This window comes from Aythya ferina (genome assembly GCF_964211825.1).
Source record: "Aythya ferina genome assembly, chromosome: 6".
Lineage (NCBI taxonomy): Eukaryota > Metazoa > Chordata > Aves > Anseriformes > Anatidae > Aythya > Aythya ferina.
In genome coordinates this window covers 15,374,947-15,395,077 of record NC_140303.1, presented here as the reverse complement: position 1 = coordinate 15,395,077, position 20,131 = coordinate 15,374,947, and the positions used below count along the sequence as shown (strand labels likewise).

Sequence of the window (20,131 nt, the reverse complement as noted above, 5' to 3'; positions counted from 1 at the left end):
CTGTGTGCTAAAAGCATTGAAGTTCACCATTTTGTACCCCAGTTGGAGCCTTCCTGATAGAATAGTGCTCTCCAGCCAACTCCAGTTGCCATCTTGAAAACAAACCAAGTAGTGAGCTGGCATTTTGACTGAGTACACTAATGCTTCACTTCTGAACTGCCACCAGAGCATGACAAATATGCTTAACTCCCGGTGGGATACTTAGCTTTGCAGTGGTGCTAGGGGAAGTTTCTGGATTTGTGTTAAGGATGAAAGCAATACCTGTTTATATCATGTTTTATACTTGAGCAAAACACACAAGCAAAGGAAAAACAGAAAACTTGGTACTAAAATGCTAGCTTTGACTCAGGGAGTTATGCTGCAGGAATCAGGAGTATGCTTGCTTAATTAGATTAGCTCCTCTTGTTACTGAATTCTAGGAGGAAGGCCAGCCAGGAAAGGCGAGACAGTATCCCAGCTAGCATGCAGACAAGGAGAAGTCTCTGAAGATTGTACCTGTTCTAAACAGCTCTTTGATACAAAAGCCTTTCTTGTTAGCAGTGATAAGATTATGTATAGGATGTGGAGCTTCTTTGAGCTCCTGCCTTTCTTTTGTTGATTTTGGCATGTTGCAGCATCATGTGTTCTCTGCTTATCGTTTCGAGATGCATTGTTAGTAGCTGGGGTGCATAATTGATCTTCATCTCTAATTACTCTTCTCTCCACAGGTTCCTGGAAAAGGTCCAGACGGGAGCTCATACAATCTCCACTTTGAAGGGATGGAAAGGCAGTATGCATCTTTACCCAGGTACAGTGCCGAGCCTCGGACACTCACACCCTCCTTCCAATGAGTAGGGAAATCAGCCTGGCTTCAGCAGGAGACATTATTTTGCAATTTTGTCATGTCATCTTTTGGTGATGATTTAATGCTAACTTTATAACTGTGATAATAATTTGGACTTTTGGTTTTAAAGAAAAAAATCTCTCTCATTGAACACATTAGCAAGAGGCATGATCCACAGGTAGAGAACATGGACATTGGGGAAGCCGTCTCTGTGAGAGTTACAACAGGTCATAGCAAGGCCTAACTGACCAAGTTTATAGTGGCATAACCCTAACTGGCAATAACAGAGTACTGCTGTGGAAAGTCTCTGGTACAGCAGCTACAGCTCCTGAAGTCCTGTGTTGCTGGAAAGACTATCTAAGTAGCGGTCCCATTCGAGCAGAGCATCTCTGTGTTTTAACTGAACACTGTGGAAAAAAGAGCAAATTCTCTGTAGGCTTGCTTTTTTTTTTTTTTTTTTTTTTTAGTCCTTATCAACTCAATGAAGAGTCCTTCTAGACTGAAAACCAGAAAACCAGTGGGGCATAACAAAAAGGAAGCATTTCACAGATTTCAGTCCCATTTCTATGGGAGTTCTAATAGCATAGTATAAGTTTCAGCAACCTAGAAAGAAGAGTGAGAGAACGCTAGAAGAGAGAGTGGGAAGAAAGGAAAAATAGAAAATAGTCCCCCTGTGGAATGAGGCGGCCAGGAAAGACCTTAAGGAGGTTGCACAGTCCACTTCTTGAACCTTCAAGCAAGGTAATTTGTAAAAACAAAGCCAAAACAGCTATTTACAAGCAAGAAGAGATTCTTAGTTGTGATGTAGTGCTGGCATTTAGGAAATCAGTGAAGAATTTCTTTTTGCTTCTTTTTCCCACTGACCTATGCACATTCATAGGTATTACTGCAAAGATTGATAAATATGTAATGCTCTGTTCAATTCCACATGAAAATATAAAGCATCTCTTACTTTGGAAACCAATACAAATTGTTGGATGTTCGTAGGTGTTTTTAATGCATATGGCTTCTAAATCAAAGAATGAGTCTGTAGTCTAGTTACTGTCTTCAAATGTTATTTGTTTTGGAACTTTCTTCTGTGTAGTAACTGGCTTTTCTAACTGGACCCGGCTTTCCAGCAAGGATTCTTGTATGTATTTCCTGACTGGCTGTGGATATTCTTACTGTACGGGTTAAATAGCCATCTTCTTTCAGAGTCCTTCGACACTTGTGTTTCCTGCCATGTTTTAGCAGTGAGTTTTGCAGGTTCTACACAGTTTAATTATACACAACCCCTTTTTTTAAAAATCTATTTTAAACTTAAATTTTGTTGAATATTTCCTTGTGACTTACAAGAATAAATTAGTAAGTGGTGCCCAGTGTAATTCTCTACAGCAATTTTCACATTTCTGTACCATGTCTCCTTTTATTCATCTTCCATCCAAGCTAATCAGCCTTATTTTTCCAATCTTTTTAAAATGGAAATTTCGCAGTGAAGTAACCTCCATCACCCTGAGTTATTTTTGTATCACTAGTATTCCTTTGGAGCGAGGATGACCAGAACTGAGCACAATACTGCAGATGCAGACACGTCTTTGCTTTATGCAGCAGCAAAGTATTCCACATATTCCTTTTGTCCTGTTCCTTTTTAAACCTGTTGGACCCTCAGCACATTCCCTGGGTGAATTGCTTGCTGGGGCACCCTGCATTTTTCAAAGTATGTCTGTGTTAATCAGATCGCGCATCTCACAGTGTTCTTCCCAAAACTTCCATTTAACTTGCTGGAAACACGACTCTCCCAGCTCTTCTGACAGGTTTGAGCATTTAGCTGGCTAGGACTCACTATTTAGGAAGCGATCCAAACATGCAATAAGCTTTTGGAGATCGGTGTGAAAAGAATGTCGTTTTCCTCAGAGCCTGAGAAGATAATGCTGCAGTGAGGTGTGTACTTCAGGTGGATTGTGTGCAACGCCTGACCCAAAGGCTCGCCCCGTCACACGTAGGCCATGTCACTGCCCTGTCCCTAGAGCATTTCCACCCAGGCAGGAGCAGAGCTTTGGGGTAGCACAGCCCTGGATGTGCCTGCAGCCGAGCAATCAGCGGCTGTGTTTTATACTCGCATTTTGTAAGTTTTGCAGTTTCACGTTACTGCAGTAATTAAGCCCTGGCAGTCACAAATGACTAGATCACTACAGTGAAGTCTACATCCAGAAGAAGGGGATGCAGTCTCATTGCCAGCCACTAATGGAAATGAGTGATGTCTTTTGTTCTCATGGCTGACTGCCCAGGCGTATAGAGGAATCCAGGTAAAAGCCACCTATTTGCCAACCAATTCTCTGTGGAGGATCTTGAAAGCTATGGTGACAGGCAGAGGAGAGAGAGAGCAGTAGGTGGTTCTACAGAGGTAGTATTTCCTCAAAGACCACCTTTCTTCTCCCCAGCTTTCTCATAGTCATGGTTTTCTGTCCTTCTTTTGTCCTGTCCTCACCTTGGTCAAACCACTGAGCTGTATTTGGTATGGAGGTAGCATATAAGTGTCTTACGAATTTAGCCTCTTAAGTCCAGTTTAATAAGAGAGAGTTAAGGAGGATCAGCTGAGGGTTGTAGCTGCTGGGAAGCAGTTTCTCTTTGCAATATAGCGTTGAGTCTAGGAGGCTCTGACCTTTGCCTGCCATTCTGGCATGGCACAACGCAAGGGAGTAGAGGAAAGTGCTGAGGCTGCAGCCGGTTTCCCTCGAGGAGGAGGAGGAGGGAACTTGTGCCGTGTGAAGAGCAAGTGGGACTTGCACAGGGAAACACGTCCGCTTACCTGAAGCCAGCAGGAGCCATGCCAGCACGTGTGTGGACATGGACAAATCAAGGAAGAGAGCTTTGATTTTCCTCCCTGCTGGGCAAGAAGAAGAAAAGGATCACCTGCCAAATAGCTTTATGAACGTGTGGTGCCCAAAGGCACCACCCTGTTCAGTGCAAAGGCACAAATCCTGCATGGAGGGGAAGACTGTCAGCAGCATCTGTGCTTATCTGCTGCTGGGTTTGTAAAATCTCAGCATTTAAACAGCATTGCTGCTTTGCCCTTTCGTTTTGTATTTTTCTGGCTTTCTCTGAAGCTGCTAATTTAAGCCTAGATACTATGGGCCCAATTCAGGTGCTGTGAGTCTGTTTTAACTGCGTTTGTGGAATTCAGCTGTGTCGAGTGTGTTTGCCTTTTCTGGATACTTGCAGCAAATCCAGTGTTCCAGTCTCACTGAGCTCAGTGACACCCTTTTTGCCTTTGAGTGTAAGATCTGTTCCTCTGTAAGGTGATGTTTTTAATTAAAAGCTGAAAACAGGAGGCAGCAGCCTTTGGAGGAAGGCTTTGTATGTGCTGGGTTTAATGAGTGGCCAGATGGGTTACCTAGTTAAGTTTCTAGCTAAAATAATGCCAGTCTGTAGACTTTGTTTGGAAATGTCTACAGAGGCAAACATTTGAATTGGATGATAAGTGACTGTGGCAGGAGAGTGGCAGGTCTTCATCTCAGGCTGCATTGTGCTGTTCTGTCTGCAGAAAAGAAGCAAAATGGGAAAGACAGAAAGGAAGGCTTTGCAAGAGAGATACAGTTCTGTGCACTCGGCGCTTATGTGTTGCCCTGGGGCTAAGGCTAAGTAGTGCTGAATAGATTTATTAAGCAATGTTAAATCTTCCTGCTTAGGAGAAGAATGGCTTGAATCTTATACCTCTTAGCCTCCTTTTTTGACAAGAGGAGTGTGGGAGCTAGAAAAAACATTAGTATTTTTGAACTCTTTTTAACAACTGTTTTCTTGGTGTAATCCAGAATATTTTCCTGATGGAACAGATAGAAAGCAGAAGCTGCTCTGTTTGTTGATAGCTGTATTTTTCATAGCTTGCTTTTACATATTACATATAGCTTTCATATTATATATAGCTATACCCATAGCTTGCTTTTGTGGAAGTCTGTCTCAATCTAAATCACAGCCTTGCCAATAGCAACCTTGCTCAGAGGAATCTCGTGCCCCCAGACATACTCTTTGCTGCATTAAGCTGGCTGTGACCAGAAGCAGAGACACTGAGATGGGATACTGATGGCATGATGAGTGCAGATCAGAAAGCTCAGCCATCTTCCTGGTAAGAAGTGCTAATTCCAAAAGAAAGCTAACATTCCAGACTTTCTCTGGAATCCTCAAGTTACTGAAAAATATGTGTTTTGTCAAGAAAACGGGTGCGACTGCACTAAGAACATCACAAAATAATTACCAGGATGGAAAAATGAGTTCAGGCTGCATTTCTGTGGCTGGCAGGAGACCAGTGAGCAAGCTAGCAATTGGCTCATGGGAATATCTGTCTCAAATGTAGCATGCACCTTAAAACTGGGGAACTTGCAAGTCTGTTAAGGAAGCTTTTTAAGGCAGTAGCTAAAAGAAGCCACCCACCATTTCTAAGTTTGAAGCCAGAAAGGGCACCTGTGATCACCTTCTCTGAGCCTTTCCCTATCCTCTACATTTCTGCATCAGACTAAATTTCAATTTTGATCTACAGCATTACTTTAATAAATATACTTAAAAAACATTGAACCTAGAATTAAAATGTCACAGAGTGGAGAATTCATTACACTCTTCAGAGGATAATTATTTTACTATTTGAAAATATTATGCCTTCTTTAAGTCTGAAATTGTCCCATTTCATTTTCTGAGAAAATTACAAGTTTCTGCTAGATTTTAAGAGCCAAGTGGTCTGTAAAATCTCTCCCCTTCAGTAGTCCTATGCAGTGATCATTTATTTTATCTTTTAACCTCCCTTTGAATAAATTAAATAGATTGAGCACTTAAGTCTTTCACTATAGACCATGAAAACAACGTTGACTCAGGGGGCAGGAATCCCCATGCAGTCAAATTATGAGATAGCCTCTAGAGTAGAGTTGAAAACATTTCCAACTGTTTGGATCAAAAGAATTGTTTCTGTAACACCTACGTCATGAAGAGATAAGGATCCTCAAAGAGAAGGAATGGATTACTTAGTGAGTTCCATTAGCTTTTTCTTGCAGTTAAGTGTTCTTGCCTTTACTAACCAAGTTAATTTCAAAATGCACAATTTCTGCAATTTAATTGAATCCCCAAAAACGTCATCATAAAGTGACTTGACACAAATCACCAGGAAAAGTTAATTATCTGTTAAATAAGTCATCATTTGCCATTGTCTAGCAGAATCTGAAAATAATATACTGACAATACTTAAATATGTATATAGTGTATTTGCCTGGTTAACAAAAAGAAATCATAATTTTAGTGCAGACTATAATTAGCTTCAAATCAACTTGTCAGAGCATTCCCAACCTATGGGAATCAACAAACCAAGGAACACAGATGAAAAAGCAAGGCTTCAAGTCAATAATTTAAATCAAAATTCCCTGTTTCTTGGTTTAAATTGCAATTACATTTTCTGCTTTCAATCACTTTCATTTAACTTAGTCAGCCCATTTTGCCAAAAGTCTTTCCCTCTTATTTGGGTACTTCATTTACTTTCATCCTTGACACACAGAAGTATGTTGCACAACATTCTCCCAGCAGCGCAGTCGTGGTTACAGCCACCAGCTGAGTAATGTGGTGGTGTGGTTGGTTTTTTGTTGACCCATCTGCACTGACAAGGGCCATGCAGTAGCAGGGAGGTCTTTGGTAACAGCAACAACATTGCTCTGTCCTGCCAAGTTATCTTCCAGGTGCCTTCCTAGTGCTCAGCAACCTCTTAATACCTGTCTACCTCTCAGTTTCCACTGTTCCACTCTTCAGTTGACTTCATTACATGGCTCTACTCAATTCTCTTTTTCTAATTTTTAGCCCAAAATCATGTTTTGTGGCAGGCAGAGAGTGGCAATGCTGATTGCAGGCTGCAGGAATTGCAGGCAATGCCAGTGCTGCCTTGTAGCACTGTTAAAACTGTAGGGTCAGTCTCCTGTTTCAAAAGAGCATCTGCAGATGTATCATCATAAACGTGGTTTGTTTTTGTTTTCTTAAACTGCAATGGCAGCTAACTAACTTATCATCCTAGTCCAGCATCACCAATGTCACGTTCTGTCAGTGAGAGCACATAACAAGACACACATTATGCAGATACAATGCAAAACTTTAAACTTTTTCTGTATAATATAACAAGGTATATTTTAATAATGCTCTAATTTGCCCCCCAAAGTGGTGGAAAACAGGTAAATATTTTGTAGATTTGGGTTACAGCTGAAAAACGTATGTATCTTCCCATTTCTCATGTTGATTAAAGTCAGGAGATAGGTTTGAGAACCAATTGTGAGTGGTCTTTTTACTTCAGTTTACAATGTGAATTAGTATTTTTTTTAAATATTCACCTGACAGAGCTTCAGAACTAAGACAACTTGATAATTTGAAGTCTTAGCAAAAATTAAATAGGATTGGAACCAAGTAGGGAGCAAAAATGAACGACCCACCTAATTTCATCATCCAATGTCCTATAAAATATAAAAAATGTCCAGTATATTCTACAGTACACTTGATTATTAACTTTCTCTCCTGTTTTAGTCATCTAAAGTAATATCAGTAACTCAGGAATATTTTTAAATATGATTTTTATCTTGACAGCTGTACTTTCATTGAGAATGCAGCAAAATCTTATCTGTCTGCATCTTCCAATGGAGTGATCTCATTATAAATGAAATACGTGAATGGTTTTAGTTGGTTTTTAAGTCCTGGCAGATGAATTTAGAATCAGTTTTAATGGAAATACTGGTCCTACTCAAGGACCTCCAAGATACACTGCAATAAACCAGCCAAGATGAAATACAAGCAAAGAAAAAAAAAAAAAGAGATCATTCTTACATGCTAGAGCACAAGCTTGGGAACCAAGCTGATGTGCTTATTAAAAGATTATCTTAAATCCAATATCAAACAGTTTAAGATTTACTTAACTTTACTTAACTCTGCAAGGTAATAAAACTGATTGCTGTGGAAACTGCCCAGAGCCTCAGAGATGACAGGAAAGTCATTGTATTTCAAGAAGGACAGAGTCCAGATCCAAAGTGGGACACCTGAATTGTGGTAAATGGCACGCAGCAGGGACCTGCAAGTGCTCTGTTGCATCATGCTCTTGCATCTGTTTCGGTTGCTCTGCTGCGTTGTGCCATGCTCCTAATAACACCTCTGTGTCATATGTGATGTCTGAAGGATTTCTTTTGTGCATGGTGTTAAAATATATCTGTCCAAAAACATTTGGGGTTTATAAATAATCTGTGCATATCTTCTACAGGGAGAGTCTCAGACATTAAAAGCCAGTGCAGGTAGGGAGGGATCTACATTATACTGTAGGTGTGGTTCATAAAATGCTCTTGTGTCTGAGGCAACCTAAATTTCTCTTAAGACTAGGAGGAAAGGAAACTGTAAATGAGATCACAAATACAGCAATCCATAGGTGGAATTCAAAAAGGAGGGGATTTGGTTGTTAAACATGCCTCTGGTCTTCTTAACAGAAGGAAATATCAGCTGAAATGAACTGGATGCCTCTATCCAAATTGAGTCTTTATGCTGAAAAAGTATACTTGAGAAAGTCAGAAAGGTCAAGGTTCATGACATCAAATCATGGATTGTGGCTGGCGGGCCACCTCTGTAATTTCCATGGGGATAACTAAAGAAAACTGAGCAAAGAAAATGTCTGCAACAACTGGGATATAGCTTGAAAAGAACACTGAAAGCCAGATGTCCCAGCAGAATACTTTGGAAGTGTAGGAGGAGGCAGATGGGGATGGGTTTTGTCAATTTTTCTAATAAGTCAGTCAACTCCTCGTAGCAAAGAGCCAGTTAATGCAATATGGAATGGTTTAGAAGTCAATTAATATTTTGAAATTAAACAGCCAGCTTGCTTTTTTTTTAATTCTTATTTTAAGGAGATATTAGCTGGAGTAAATTTAAATTTTAAATTGTCACATTTACAAAAAACATGGATCTGATATGGATTTTATTGTACAACCAGGCATAAGACCTCCCACTAAAACTAGGAACACCAAATTCAGCTTAAAAATATGGTAGGGGAAGAAAATATTGCCTGTGAACAAAGGGGCTTGAATTAATATTATAAAGTTTAATGAAGTCGTGGAGACATGACTCAGGAACAGAAAAGAAAGCCGTATTAGCTGTGCTTCCAATGAGCAGAAGAACAAAACAGCTGTTCAGAACAAAATTTTAATGAAAGAAGTAAGTGTCAGTAGAAAATGGTTAGGTTGAGATGAAGGATCTGTGGAAAAAAGATAACTGGATGCAAATTAAAAACAAGGAGATCAAATTAAAAAACAAAAGCATATGTCCCATAGAATGTATCAGCAGAGTGATGTGCTGAGTGAAACCTGGGGAATAAGATGTGTGCTACAAAATGCAAATAACATCCTCTGCATTGTCAGGATGAATATTGAAATGGCTCAGGAGACCAACAGACTGGGAAATTCAGCCGGCTGCTTTATAGGTATGGATATCTGGAATAAAAATGTTGCTGCTTGGGTTGGGTTGTAAGTCAGAACTGATCAAAAAGTTTGGACTCTAGGCTGCAAAAGTTTTGTTTTCGTGAGAAAGGTCCTTGTAAATTAACATAAAGCAACTCCACTGCAGTTTTTGTCGTTGCCTTTCTCTTGATAAATAGGTCTGGAGGTGTGGCTGAAAGACAATTGCCAGCAAACGTGCTTTCAAAACAGCTAGCCGAGGAGAAGCGTAGGAAGCCAACACCATCAGGTGTAAAAATACACGGAGTTTTTGAGGATGTTGGATCAGGATTTTTTGAGCAAGCTTCCTGCAGTTCTCCCACAGCGTTGTGCATAGATGTCCTGTACAGTTTGTCAGAGCTCAGCAAGGTTCCTGCTAACAAGTGGCGGCTTTGCGGTGGCTTCCATCGTTCAGAGGCAGGCTGCATCTAGCTCTCCATAATCCTGCCTGTGTCTCCTCACAGCAAAAAGCGGGAAAGGTTAAAAAGAACAAGGAAGTTGCACTGTCATGGCAAGATCTGAGTTTCTAATAACAAGCCATTAAAAGTACATCAGTTGTAAGTATTCTTGCGTGCACATTGGTAAAGAAGGAAAGGAGATATTGCCAATAAAGTAGGGAAGTGAGTTGTATGTGGACAGTTTTAAAGGCGCACTGTAAGGTAATGATGGGCTGTGCACTCTTAAGGACCCAGATTCAGTTCTGGGCTCTTTTACAAGCACATCGGGAGGAGACACAGTGAGCACCTGGAGTGCCACCCACTGAGCAACGAGAAGACGTGGGGTGAGGAGATCTGAGCCACAGAGGAACTCAGGGGCAGTGCTTTAAACAGCCCTGTAGTTGTTTATGAGTGTTATCCACTGTGAAACCCTGCCTTGTGAGGAGGGAGCTTTTATATAAACCGGTGATTAAAGGAAAGAGCTATCTAATTTGGGATGAAGAGAATCACTGAAGAAGTTAATAGTAAAAACAGTTGCTAGAGCAGCTGTTTCAATACAGCTCATTCAACTGGCAGCCAAACTGCTTCCATCTCATGAGTAGGTGACACATTTAATTTCTCTGCACAGAAGTCTCTTAAATACACATCAAGAGAATATTCTGAATTCCATGTTTTTATCCACTTTCTTTGTCCATATATTCACCTACGGTTTTATTTTGATCTTTAACTCTGGCACTTTAAAAGGTCATGCTATGGGATATGTTCATCCAGGTAGAATAACACCTTATTCTGCAAGAAATTCTGTACACGCTAGTATGAGCCTGATCCAGAATCAGTGCAATCCATGGTTGTGGTTCAGTAGGTTTCAGAAAGCAGTAGGTCTAGACTGAAATGCAGTTGCTCTAAGAGCATATTCCATCATTTCTTTGTTGTCCAGGTCTGTTTGATAGCAATTTGATAAACTGTGGTGTTATTTCTTATACCTAAATGGTATCTTTGTTTTTTGCACATGAACTCTGCAGACCAGTGCTAGCAGTCAAAATCTCTCCATATTTTGGAGGTTCTAGAAAAAGGAGTATATCCTCGCATGCTATTTTCTTCTCTACCCTGTCCCATCTTACCACAGATATATGTGAAGTAGGACTTAAAAATGAATGCAATTCAAGGTCGCTGGAGAGTCACAAACATTCACATCAGTGGCTGTTACAGGCCATTAACTTTGTTAAGAGCCAACATGGAGCTAAAACTCTTGTTGTACCCTGTTAGAGAAAATTAATTCCTGCTTTCTTAGGAATCTTTACTCTCATCTCTGGGCTTGGAAGAGATTGTATTGTTCTAACATTTAATAGTTATGTAAATTAGCTCTAATTTTGTCACTTAGCACCTGTACAAAATTTTCTACTAGAACAGTTCTTTAAAATACAGTGTAAACAAAGTACAAGATGCTCAGGGATGCTGCTCTTTCAATGATGCTTATTTAGGAAACTCTGCATAAGCTATTTACCATAGGTAAAGATGCTCCGGCTGTGCCAGAAGAACACCAGCAATATCTGGTAGGCATGTAGTTGGTGTTAGTACCCAGTTAGAAAGGGAGGTGAGGCGAGGAGTCATGTAAACTGGAAGCCGTTCCTCAAGTCACCGTCTTCTCTCTGTGCGTAGACTGGTTGATATCTCATGCACTTGCACCAGCTGAAAAAACAAAGCAGAACATGCAAACGTCCACTGTATAACATACATGGGAAGCAGGAGGAGGTGAGTGTTAACTTGAACAGAAAGTGCATTATCTGCCATCTTTGTTCCACTCCAGATGTAATTCAGCAAGAAGATTGAATCTGTGTGTTAGATGGTCTGAGACAGCACCTTGGAAATTGGCAGCCAGTTCCAAGCAAGAGAGGAGAGAGAGGGCAGTAAATGTGTGAACAAAGCCCGGCCCAGGTTATCAAGTAAAACCCCAAGCCAACGGGGGTCCTTGAATATTGAGTGGCTGGAGCTTTTCTTCATTTAAAGTAGAAAAATAGCCTTTGTTTTCCAGGTGAAAAGAAGTACTTTGAGAGCAGTCGGTTGTAGATCATGACAAAATCTGGCAAGCAAAACCAATCTCAGCAGGATTTCACAGCTGAAAATCCATATGAATGGCTTATTGCTTGGTGTTAGCATACTGTTGTACATACCCATGTGCCACGAGGTTTTGGTCCCTCATTTAGCATTTTTATTATGAATTTTGACTCCATCTGAGATGCTGTGCTTCAAAGAAAATTAATGCTTCTTTTCTGAGAACAAAGATGTTTTCAGTGTAATAAGAATACATTTTTAGAAGTCCATTTTTATGGTCATGGTGTTGGTTATGGTTTTTCCTTTTGTTTTCTTGATAGCAATATGCTCTTGAACTGAAATCAACCACCAGTAAAACAGTAGCTGGGACAAAACTAATTGAAGAAGGGACATAGAGTCTTTCTTTCAAAGATCCTCATACAGCAAATGTGCACATTAGGAGATTAAAGATCTCCAAAGTGAGCTAGAAGTTTTAAGGACACTGGTAGTCACTCGCAAAGCCCTGTGTGTCCCGTTTCTTATACTGCCTGCCTAACTCAACTTCTGGTCATCCTAATTAGTGTTTTGGAGGTCTCCAAAGGCACTGGGTTTTCTCACTGACTTGGGAATTAGGCTGAATTTAGGCTGCCTGAGCACACCGGTGCTGATTTTGAGCACCTTTCCATGAGGACCACTGCAGTGCAGGGCGTGCTGCCGCCCCTCTGGGCAGGGGAAGCTGGGGGCTGCGAGCTGTGCTGCGGTGCTGCCTGCGCCACGGCACCTGGCACAGAGCACAGAGCTGCACAGCAGAGCGGCTTGCAACGAAAGGGAATTTACAAAAAAAAAAAAAAAAAGCAAATTCAATTAGTCAGTTGAAATTGAGTTGGGGATTACAACTTGGATTTTTAGGCCCAGATCCATCAGAGCACTTAAGCACCTGCTTTACCTTGAATACATTTTGCTTTTCAATAACAAGCATTTGCCTAGCTATCAGAGACCTCCAGGAAACCTGGACTTAAATGTGCATTGTAAAACATGGGGGAAGGATGGGAGACAGTCAGTGGTACTTACATAAATTTCACTTTTTCACTCTCTGAGCTTTCTGTGGTTTAAATAATGCTTCCCTAATGTTGCCTCAATGTACTGTTTTTTGTTAAATATCCTGTAAATAATATCAAAATATCATTATATTTAATGAATAATCTTTTTCTCTGAAGAAACTTGTTACTGATCTTAACATGGGATTTCTTTAGTATTACTGAGTGGAATAAGAACCTTAATGTCATTTTAGTTTGATTTCTTTGTGTGAAGGGCTGACAGCTCTCCCTTCTCCCTCATCACCAAACATCTAAAGAAAGCTCCGTTATTGAGAGATTACTGCACTGGTCCTTGGTCTTGCAGAGATTTCATCAGAAACATTTCATTTTTAATGGACAATGGAAAGTGTTCAGCTGTCCATTATTACACTTCTTTGTACACAGTCTAAAAATATAAATGGAAATTATAATTACATCTGTAATGCTTGGTCCCAGCTGAAATCACTTTAATCCCAATGCAGGGGAAAAAAATCAATAAAGAACCCTTAACCCTGGTCTTTTCCTCCTTAGACATCTCGTTTTCAGTTGTACTAGTTTATACCACAAGTTTTACAAGTTTCTCAAGGAACTTCAGTACACGGAAACCATTTTGCATCCTTAGAATGGTGTTGGTGCTCTCTGCTTTTCTGACGTAGAAACTGGAATGTTCTTGGTTGTTGGTTTATATTGTAGCTGTTTCATGTGATGTGAAATTCCTCCCTTTTACTTTTTCATCATTAAAAAAGAGGGGCCTTTGAAATGTTGCAGAGTTATTTTAAAGAAAATCCCAGTTTACTGGAAGTAGAATTTCACTTGTTTATTAGAGAGGAACCCAAGTCAGCATTAAAAATGAGCATGGAGGTTTAGAAAAGACATCATTCTCAACTCACCACAGTGCCTCTGTCCTATATTGTGCTTTTTTCCTATGGGATTCAAATAGTAGGTCTTTCAAGGTTAAATATCAAGTTCAGGTTTTGTGTTTTTCCCTATCCCCATCTGTGAGCACATGCACATCAAGTGTTTTGTGTTTCTGCACCTTTCTGCAAAGCTGGACTTAATGCTGATAGTGGTTTTGTTTTGAATGTGTTTTGGGGAGGAGAAAGAGGACTACTTTTGTCCTGTAAGTCGTTAATTGTCTACTAATTGCATCTTCCTCTGAAGCATTGGGCTCTGGTAGCAGTCAGAGACATGGTGCATGCACACTCGGCTGCATCGCCCCAGTTGCCACATTACCAATATTCAGAGGTGCAGAATCTGTGTAGTAGAGGTGTGCTGTTCGTCTGGGGGAACGCCTGTTCCTTAGCAGCTGTACCTAAACACCTCCATCTAGGTCATGAGCACTCAAAAAGCAAAAAGTAAATTAATGGTATTGGTCTGTCTTTCCTCTGGATACCTGCAAGGGAGTACCAAAAAGGAAGTTTCCGTGTGAAGTGAGGCATTTCAGCAACTCCCATCTCGTACTCCAGCTATTTAGTTGCTATCTCAGGCTTTCAGACCTTAACTTCCTGACTTCATTCCAGGATACAGATGTCTCATTCTCTGCCTGCCCTCTTCTCCCCTTTCAGATACCATTTTCCTATACAAGAGCCTAAATCCAAAGCTCACTGAAATGCTTCCATTGACATCCAGAGGCTTTGGCTGAGTCTGGATGAGGCCGGGGGACCAAATTTCATGTACCATTAAGTTATTTCCTCTTCTCTGTCTGGTATTTGGGCAGGGCGCAGATCTCTTTCCATCTTCACTTCCCTCTGCAAAGTGCCTTGATGGTTTTTTTATGAACTTGCCACTTCAAATCTATCACATCACACAATCTGAAAATAGGCAGAATGATACTGTAGTAGTGACCTTTATTGTTCATTAGTGAATCAGCAGCCTAGCGTACTGTGGTTTTAAATGAGCTATAAAAACTGGTTATTTTCGATGATGATTCCCTTGATTTGAACATACTAGAGCATAGATAATTGTTTGATTGATTCATTATGTAAAAAATTTGTTTCAAGGTAGAGGGTATTTTTGTTTAATTTAAAAATAAATAAAAAATCCAGCCAAATTGAGACATGCTGTCTTTAGGGATGTCTGGAGTCTTTGCCAGGTTCTTACCACGTTCAAATAGGGAGGTGCCACTTCTCTGTTTCTCTCTAATGGCATACTGGGCCTTACTGGGTGGCACAGGAATAGGTACCCAGGGGTACCTCTCTGACTGCGATGGTGTTTATCATAATCTAAACTGAAACTGCTGGTAGCATTGTGACTTACACATATGACTCTACTGCATATGCTAGTCTTTGCCACATGATGTGTGTATATATTTAAAGGAAACCAAAGCCTATAGCTGGTGGTGCTTTCCAGAGCCTCTCTTTATCTCAGTACTGGCCTGCTTCTGTCTTCCAATTGTTGTGTTGTTAACTTTGTAAGGTATCACTAATTTCCAGCTATTAGCATCAGGGTCCCATTGCTACGGGAGGTGGTGTTTTGGTGCATCCTTAGAGCCTGTTTTTTTGTCCTCTGCTTTGTGCTCCCTCTTCCAGCTTCGTCATCCTGACATCTTCTGTTCTAGGTACATGACTAAGCTGATAGAAGTGTTTCCACGGGCTGTGGTTGCTCTCTCTAGAAGATTGCTGTGCTCCGAGAACTTTGCTGTTGCAAATTTTATCTCGTCATCTGGCATGCAGTATGGTGTGCAGATGGCACAGAAGAAATTTGTTTAGAAGTTGCATATCTCCTGTATTACAAGTGCTGGGGGGATGCATAGATCTGGGATATTGGGGATCGTACCAGTTCCTAAAGATCAAAGGATGCTGCATGCCCAGGGACCACACTGATATGTCCTGGATGCATGATGCTGCCTCAGACAGAAACACATGTGAAAAATCACATAGGTCTGATGGTGTCATGTTATCTTCCCTCTTTGCTGGCATTGCCAGGGGCAGTGCTGCTGGAGAAGAAAGCAAAGAAAAGAACGGTTGCCAGGCCAAGAGAGGAGTAGGACGCAGCTGCTGTTGTTGGATAGGAGAGTGTGCAGAAGGATCTTCAAGGAGGAGAAAGGAGGGGAGCAGTGGGGGCAAAGCAGTGTTACAGTGATGTATTTGGTAGCAGCGGCATGTGTGCATCTCGTACACACACAGCTACTCTGCGGGGCGTGTTGAAGGGGTGGTTGAGGAGCCAAGCAGGCTCACAGCTGTGTCTCACCTCTCTCGAATCTGCTTCTGCCACCAGAATCTGGTGTGCTAAACCCTCCTAATCTGAACAAGTAAACAGCCTGTCCCAGGCTGCCATCCCAGAGAATGGCAAGGATTTTGTAAATAAAGGAAACAATTGAATGATAAGTTCACACTTCAGCACACTGCTTAACAACCTGATAACAGTTAATTACATACAGTATTTTTAAATGCAGCAACAGGGAGATAACTCATGCAGAGATGGAGCACAGACACTTGGGCCTCGCAACTGAAGGTTAACCTCTTACTACCCATGTCCCTAAAGAGGCCAGTGACCTGTATCTCCCAAATCTCCCCAGCTTTGAACATTTGCTGGCCAGCAGCGACTGAGGGACATCCATAGCATTTCCTCAGCCCAGGTGAGTGCAGGGGGCAGAGCTGGAGGAAGCTGTGCTCGGCCCACGCAACTTGCGGGGCCCCACTTGGAAAGAGCAACCTGTGTCCTGCTGAGCAGGACACGCAGGGTGCTAAAACAAGGGATGTCTCCACCACGGGCAGCAGGTAGAGTACATCCCGTCGGCAGGCGCTGTGCTTGCTGCAGCTGCACTGGTGTTAGTGTAACAGTAGAAGCTCCTAAGGAAGAAGCCAGCATAAACACAGCTGGAAGGGGCTGCAGTCGCAGGGCGCTCGCGGCCGTCTTCATGTCTCAGCAGCTGCAGGCAGTGCTACTGCTCTCTGGGCACCGGGTGGGACGTTTCCGTCTCTCCCAGCCCTGTGGGATTCAGGGGTTTGACCCTTGTTATTTAAAGCTCAACCTCAGGACGTACGCTGTCAAGAGCGCCTGCAAAGTTTGTGACTTAATACAAGTCTAATTAACTGATTTGCTTATCCAAATGTGGAGATTTACACACTTTTGTGGAGGCAGCTGTAAAGTTATAACTTCAGCTGTTTATCATGCCCTGAGCCTTTAAATCTCAATTATTAAAGGTGGTGTTTAATGGCTGGCTGGAAAAGGGGTGGTTACCAGAGTGTTAATGGAGTGCTGCAAGCCAGGAAATCTGTAATCTAATGCCTGTATAGAAATGAATGGCTCTAACAAAAGAAAATATAAGGGAAGGGGGCTGGGAGATGGGGAGGCTCTATTTACAGGCTGCTTGTGCTGTTTAGGAGCAAATCAATACATGAGCAGTGGAGGAACAATGGGGATTGAAATACTGCCTGAAGAAACCAATAAGAGCTGCTTGTTTTTAAGGTCCCCCTCTCCCCCCCAAAAGCAGGATCTTTCTTCTTGGATGTTGAGCCTTGCCTTGACTGCGGAGGGGAGAGAAGGGAATGACACTTCCCAGGGAGTTTAACAGAATGTCTGGACCTAGAAACAAAATGAAACGGAGGGAAAAATAACCAGCTACAGTCAGTTTCAAAAATCATTTTCCTTTTTTATTGAAGCATGATTTTACTACCCAGTTTGTGCCATCGGAGGCAGAATTGACAGCCATGCTTCATCATGGCAATGGGAGAAAACGCCGCAAGGAATGCTTTAATTTAAATGAGAGATGCTTTAAAAAAAAATAAGAAAGAAAGAAAGAAAGCCTGAAAGCTTGGTAATAACATTAATAACCAGTTCTTGCGGGTTTTTACTAGCCCACTAAAGATCAGACAGCGTGTTAAGATCCCAGCGGCTGAACAGTAAAGACCCAGGCCCAGGCTATTATTTCTTAGGAAGATTCTTTTAATGACTTCTGTTATTTGTTGAAAAATCATTTTAACAGCACAGCTGAATAATCACCATGCTTTAAATTCATTCCATGTGAAAAATGAGAACAGGATAGAATTTGGTTTTACGTCCCTTTGAAAGCGCTGAACGAAAATGGCACAGATAGGAGCAGTGAATGGATAGGCTACTGGAGGAGGCTTCCCAGGGTGGTGTGTTTGTTTCTTTCTGAAGGGGAATTTGGACTGTGGCAACAGAATTGCTTTTAAATCAAATGAAAATCTCCCAAACCACCACATGACCTTTAATTTTTACCCTGGTAGCCTCTGAAAACAGCATAGATCTGCAGGAGAGCTTAGGGTGAGGTGAAGACATCTGAATTTTTGGTGTTTCTGGCTCTTGTGCTGCTGTACAGGGCCAGTGGTGGGGTCTCGCCTGTCTGTGCCCCTCTCCCTTCCCACTGGACGTCTGCTTTTTGGGACAGTAGCTGGCTCTTCTCCTGGCAGTGTTAGCGAGGTGCCCACATCCACTGGAGTTACTGCACAGTACTGTGGTACAAATATCCCATAAGAGAGACTTCACGTGAGCATTTCACCCAGGTGATGACAGTTCTGCACTTGTTTGGACTTCTCTGTATTAGTTTGTCTGCTTTGAAAGTCAAAATTCAGCTGAGAAACCTAAAGCATTTGCTTCTTCTGCTGGCTTCAGCCCTTTGAAAAGCTTTCTGTCCTCCTGTGCCGCTTGGCCTGCATCATCTTAGAAACGTGACGCAAGAGACCAAAGGCCAAGAACACTTAGTTTATAGCAAGAGCTTTTGGCCTCTGCTGATCTGCAAAACAAAAGACCAAAGGGACCTTAAAATCCCATCCAGGTCTCTCCCCAGCAGAGCACAGGGGTTCCTGAGCAACAAGCGTGCTTGCTTAGCATTGAGAGTAGGTTACCAATGCCAAGAGGTTAATGACTCGCGTGGTATTATGTTGTGTTGAATAATGAGTAACATATGAAATGACACATGTTGTAATGACTCGCTACTTAAAGTACCAATCTACTTAAGACCCCTTTAAGCTCGAAGAGATCACAGAATAGCGATGTCTTGTTCAATAGGTGCTGCTTTATTTTATGCCTCCTGGTAGAGGAGATGTGCCATGCCTGAGAGCATACAAACAAAGCAAGTGGTGAATTGAGTAGGAAGGATTATTGGACTAGTTGTTTTGAATGCTCATTGGGCATTTATAGAGCACCAGCTAACATATTTGGGGCTTGTTGCTGTTGATTTGAGTTTTTTAATCCTGATTATCACAGTTCCTATATTTGTAGGTTGGATTTAGGGAAGGAAAGAAAAGGGAGCTTTGCCTGCAGGATAGGATTATCAGAAGCTGGTCTGAGATCTTCTGTGGAAAACAAACTAATGCTGGAGCACAGGAGCAGCATAAAGTGTTCCATGGCTTTGTTGGCGATGGGAGGCGGTTTAATTAAATGGCAGCCTAAACCATGATGTTAACCAATCTGTGACATAGTCTGGGCCCTTAGGGATTTAGAACAATCAGTTTGTTTGTGTGCAGAATAAACTGTTGGTGCTACCATAAGAAATCTTAGTAATCTTATAGTAAAGTTTCAGACCTGTCAAATTGCCGTTTCCCTTTCTGACAGTTGCTTCTGCAGTCTACTTGTGTGCTTGGAAAGTTGGGACAAAAGTCTGACAAAACTTTACACTTGGCCTCAGATGTAAAGATGACTGGGGCAACTGAATAGCTCCAGTTCCTAATAACTGCCCAGGTAGCTGCTGGGCCCAGCAGCTCAAAGGGTTTGTCCCTCTGCAAATAAAAAAGACTGTTCTCCAGTCACTTTAAGGATAGACTTCAAGTGGAGTAATATAAACTCTACAGTTGCATTCCAGGACTGTGGTGTTTTTGCTGTTTGTTTCTAAATACTCAAAGCCATAGTATTGTAGAGAAAGAAAAACTGCACACGTAAGCTCTTACGTTCAGGCCAGTCAAGACCGCTGCTCAACTTTGCAAACCTGTGTGCAAGGGCAGGGAGTCTGGCCTGCATCTCATCGGAAATGTACTCTTGCTTGAATATCAAACAAACTCGTATGGATCCCTCCTTCTCCAAATCCAAAACAAATACAAGTTCTTTAAAAAGGAGAGAGATCTTTCTTCTCTTTTTTCCACTAGTAATGCAGGTCGTGAAATGATCATTATTTTTATGGGACTGCAAAGCCTATAGAAGTCAAAGCTATGTAATATACATTGCAGAGTGTTCTGCTAATCCCGTCCAACCGCAGTCGTGCCTGGCCCAGGGAAGAGGGTCTGGTAACTGGAAACCTGACACTGAAGGAATTCCAAACACAGTCCTCAAACTAAAAACAGCTCTCTCCACATGGCATGTGCTACATGAGAGCCAGGGATTGTATTCGTTTATGTTATCTGA

The 20,131-nt window shown here is 41.6% G+C and overlaps 1 protein-coding gene across 3 annotated transcripts in view; it reads left to right on the top strand.

Annotated features, from left to right (window-relative positions):
- The window catches only part of PARD3B (par-3 family cell polarity regulator beta), a 397,551-nt gene that overhangs the window by 369,758 nt on the left and 7,662 nt on the right, over positions 1-20,131 (top strand). For all 3 annotated transcript variants that reach the window (XM_084522836.1, XM_084522835.1, XM_084522837.1), the window contains one exon: positions 708-787. In XM_084522836.1, the coding sequence (XP_084378962.1) occupies positions 708-787 (80 nt within the window). The remainder of the gene's footprint in view (positions 1-707; positions 788-20,131) is intronic.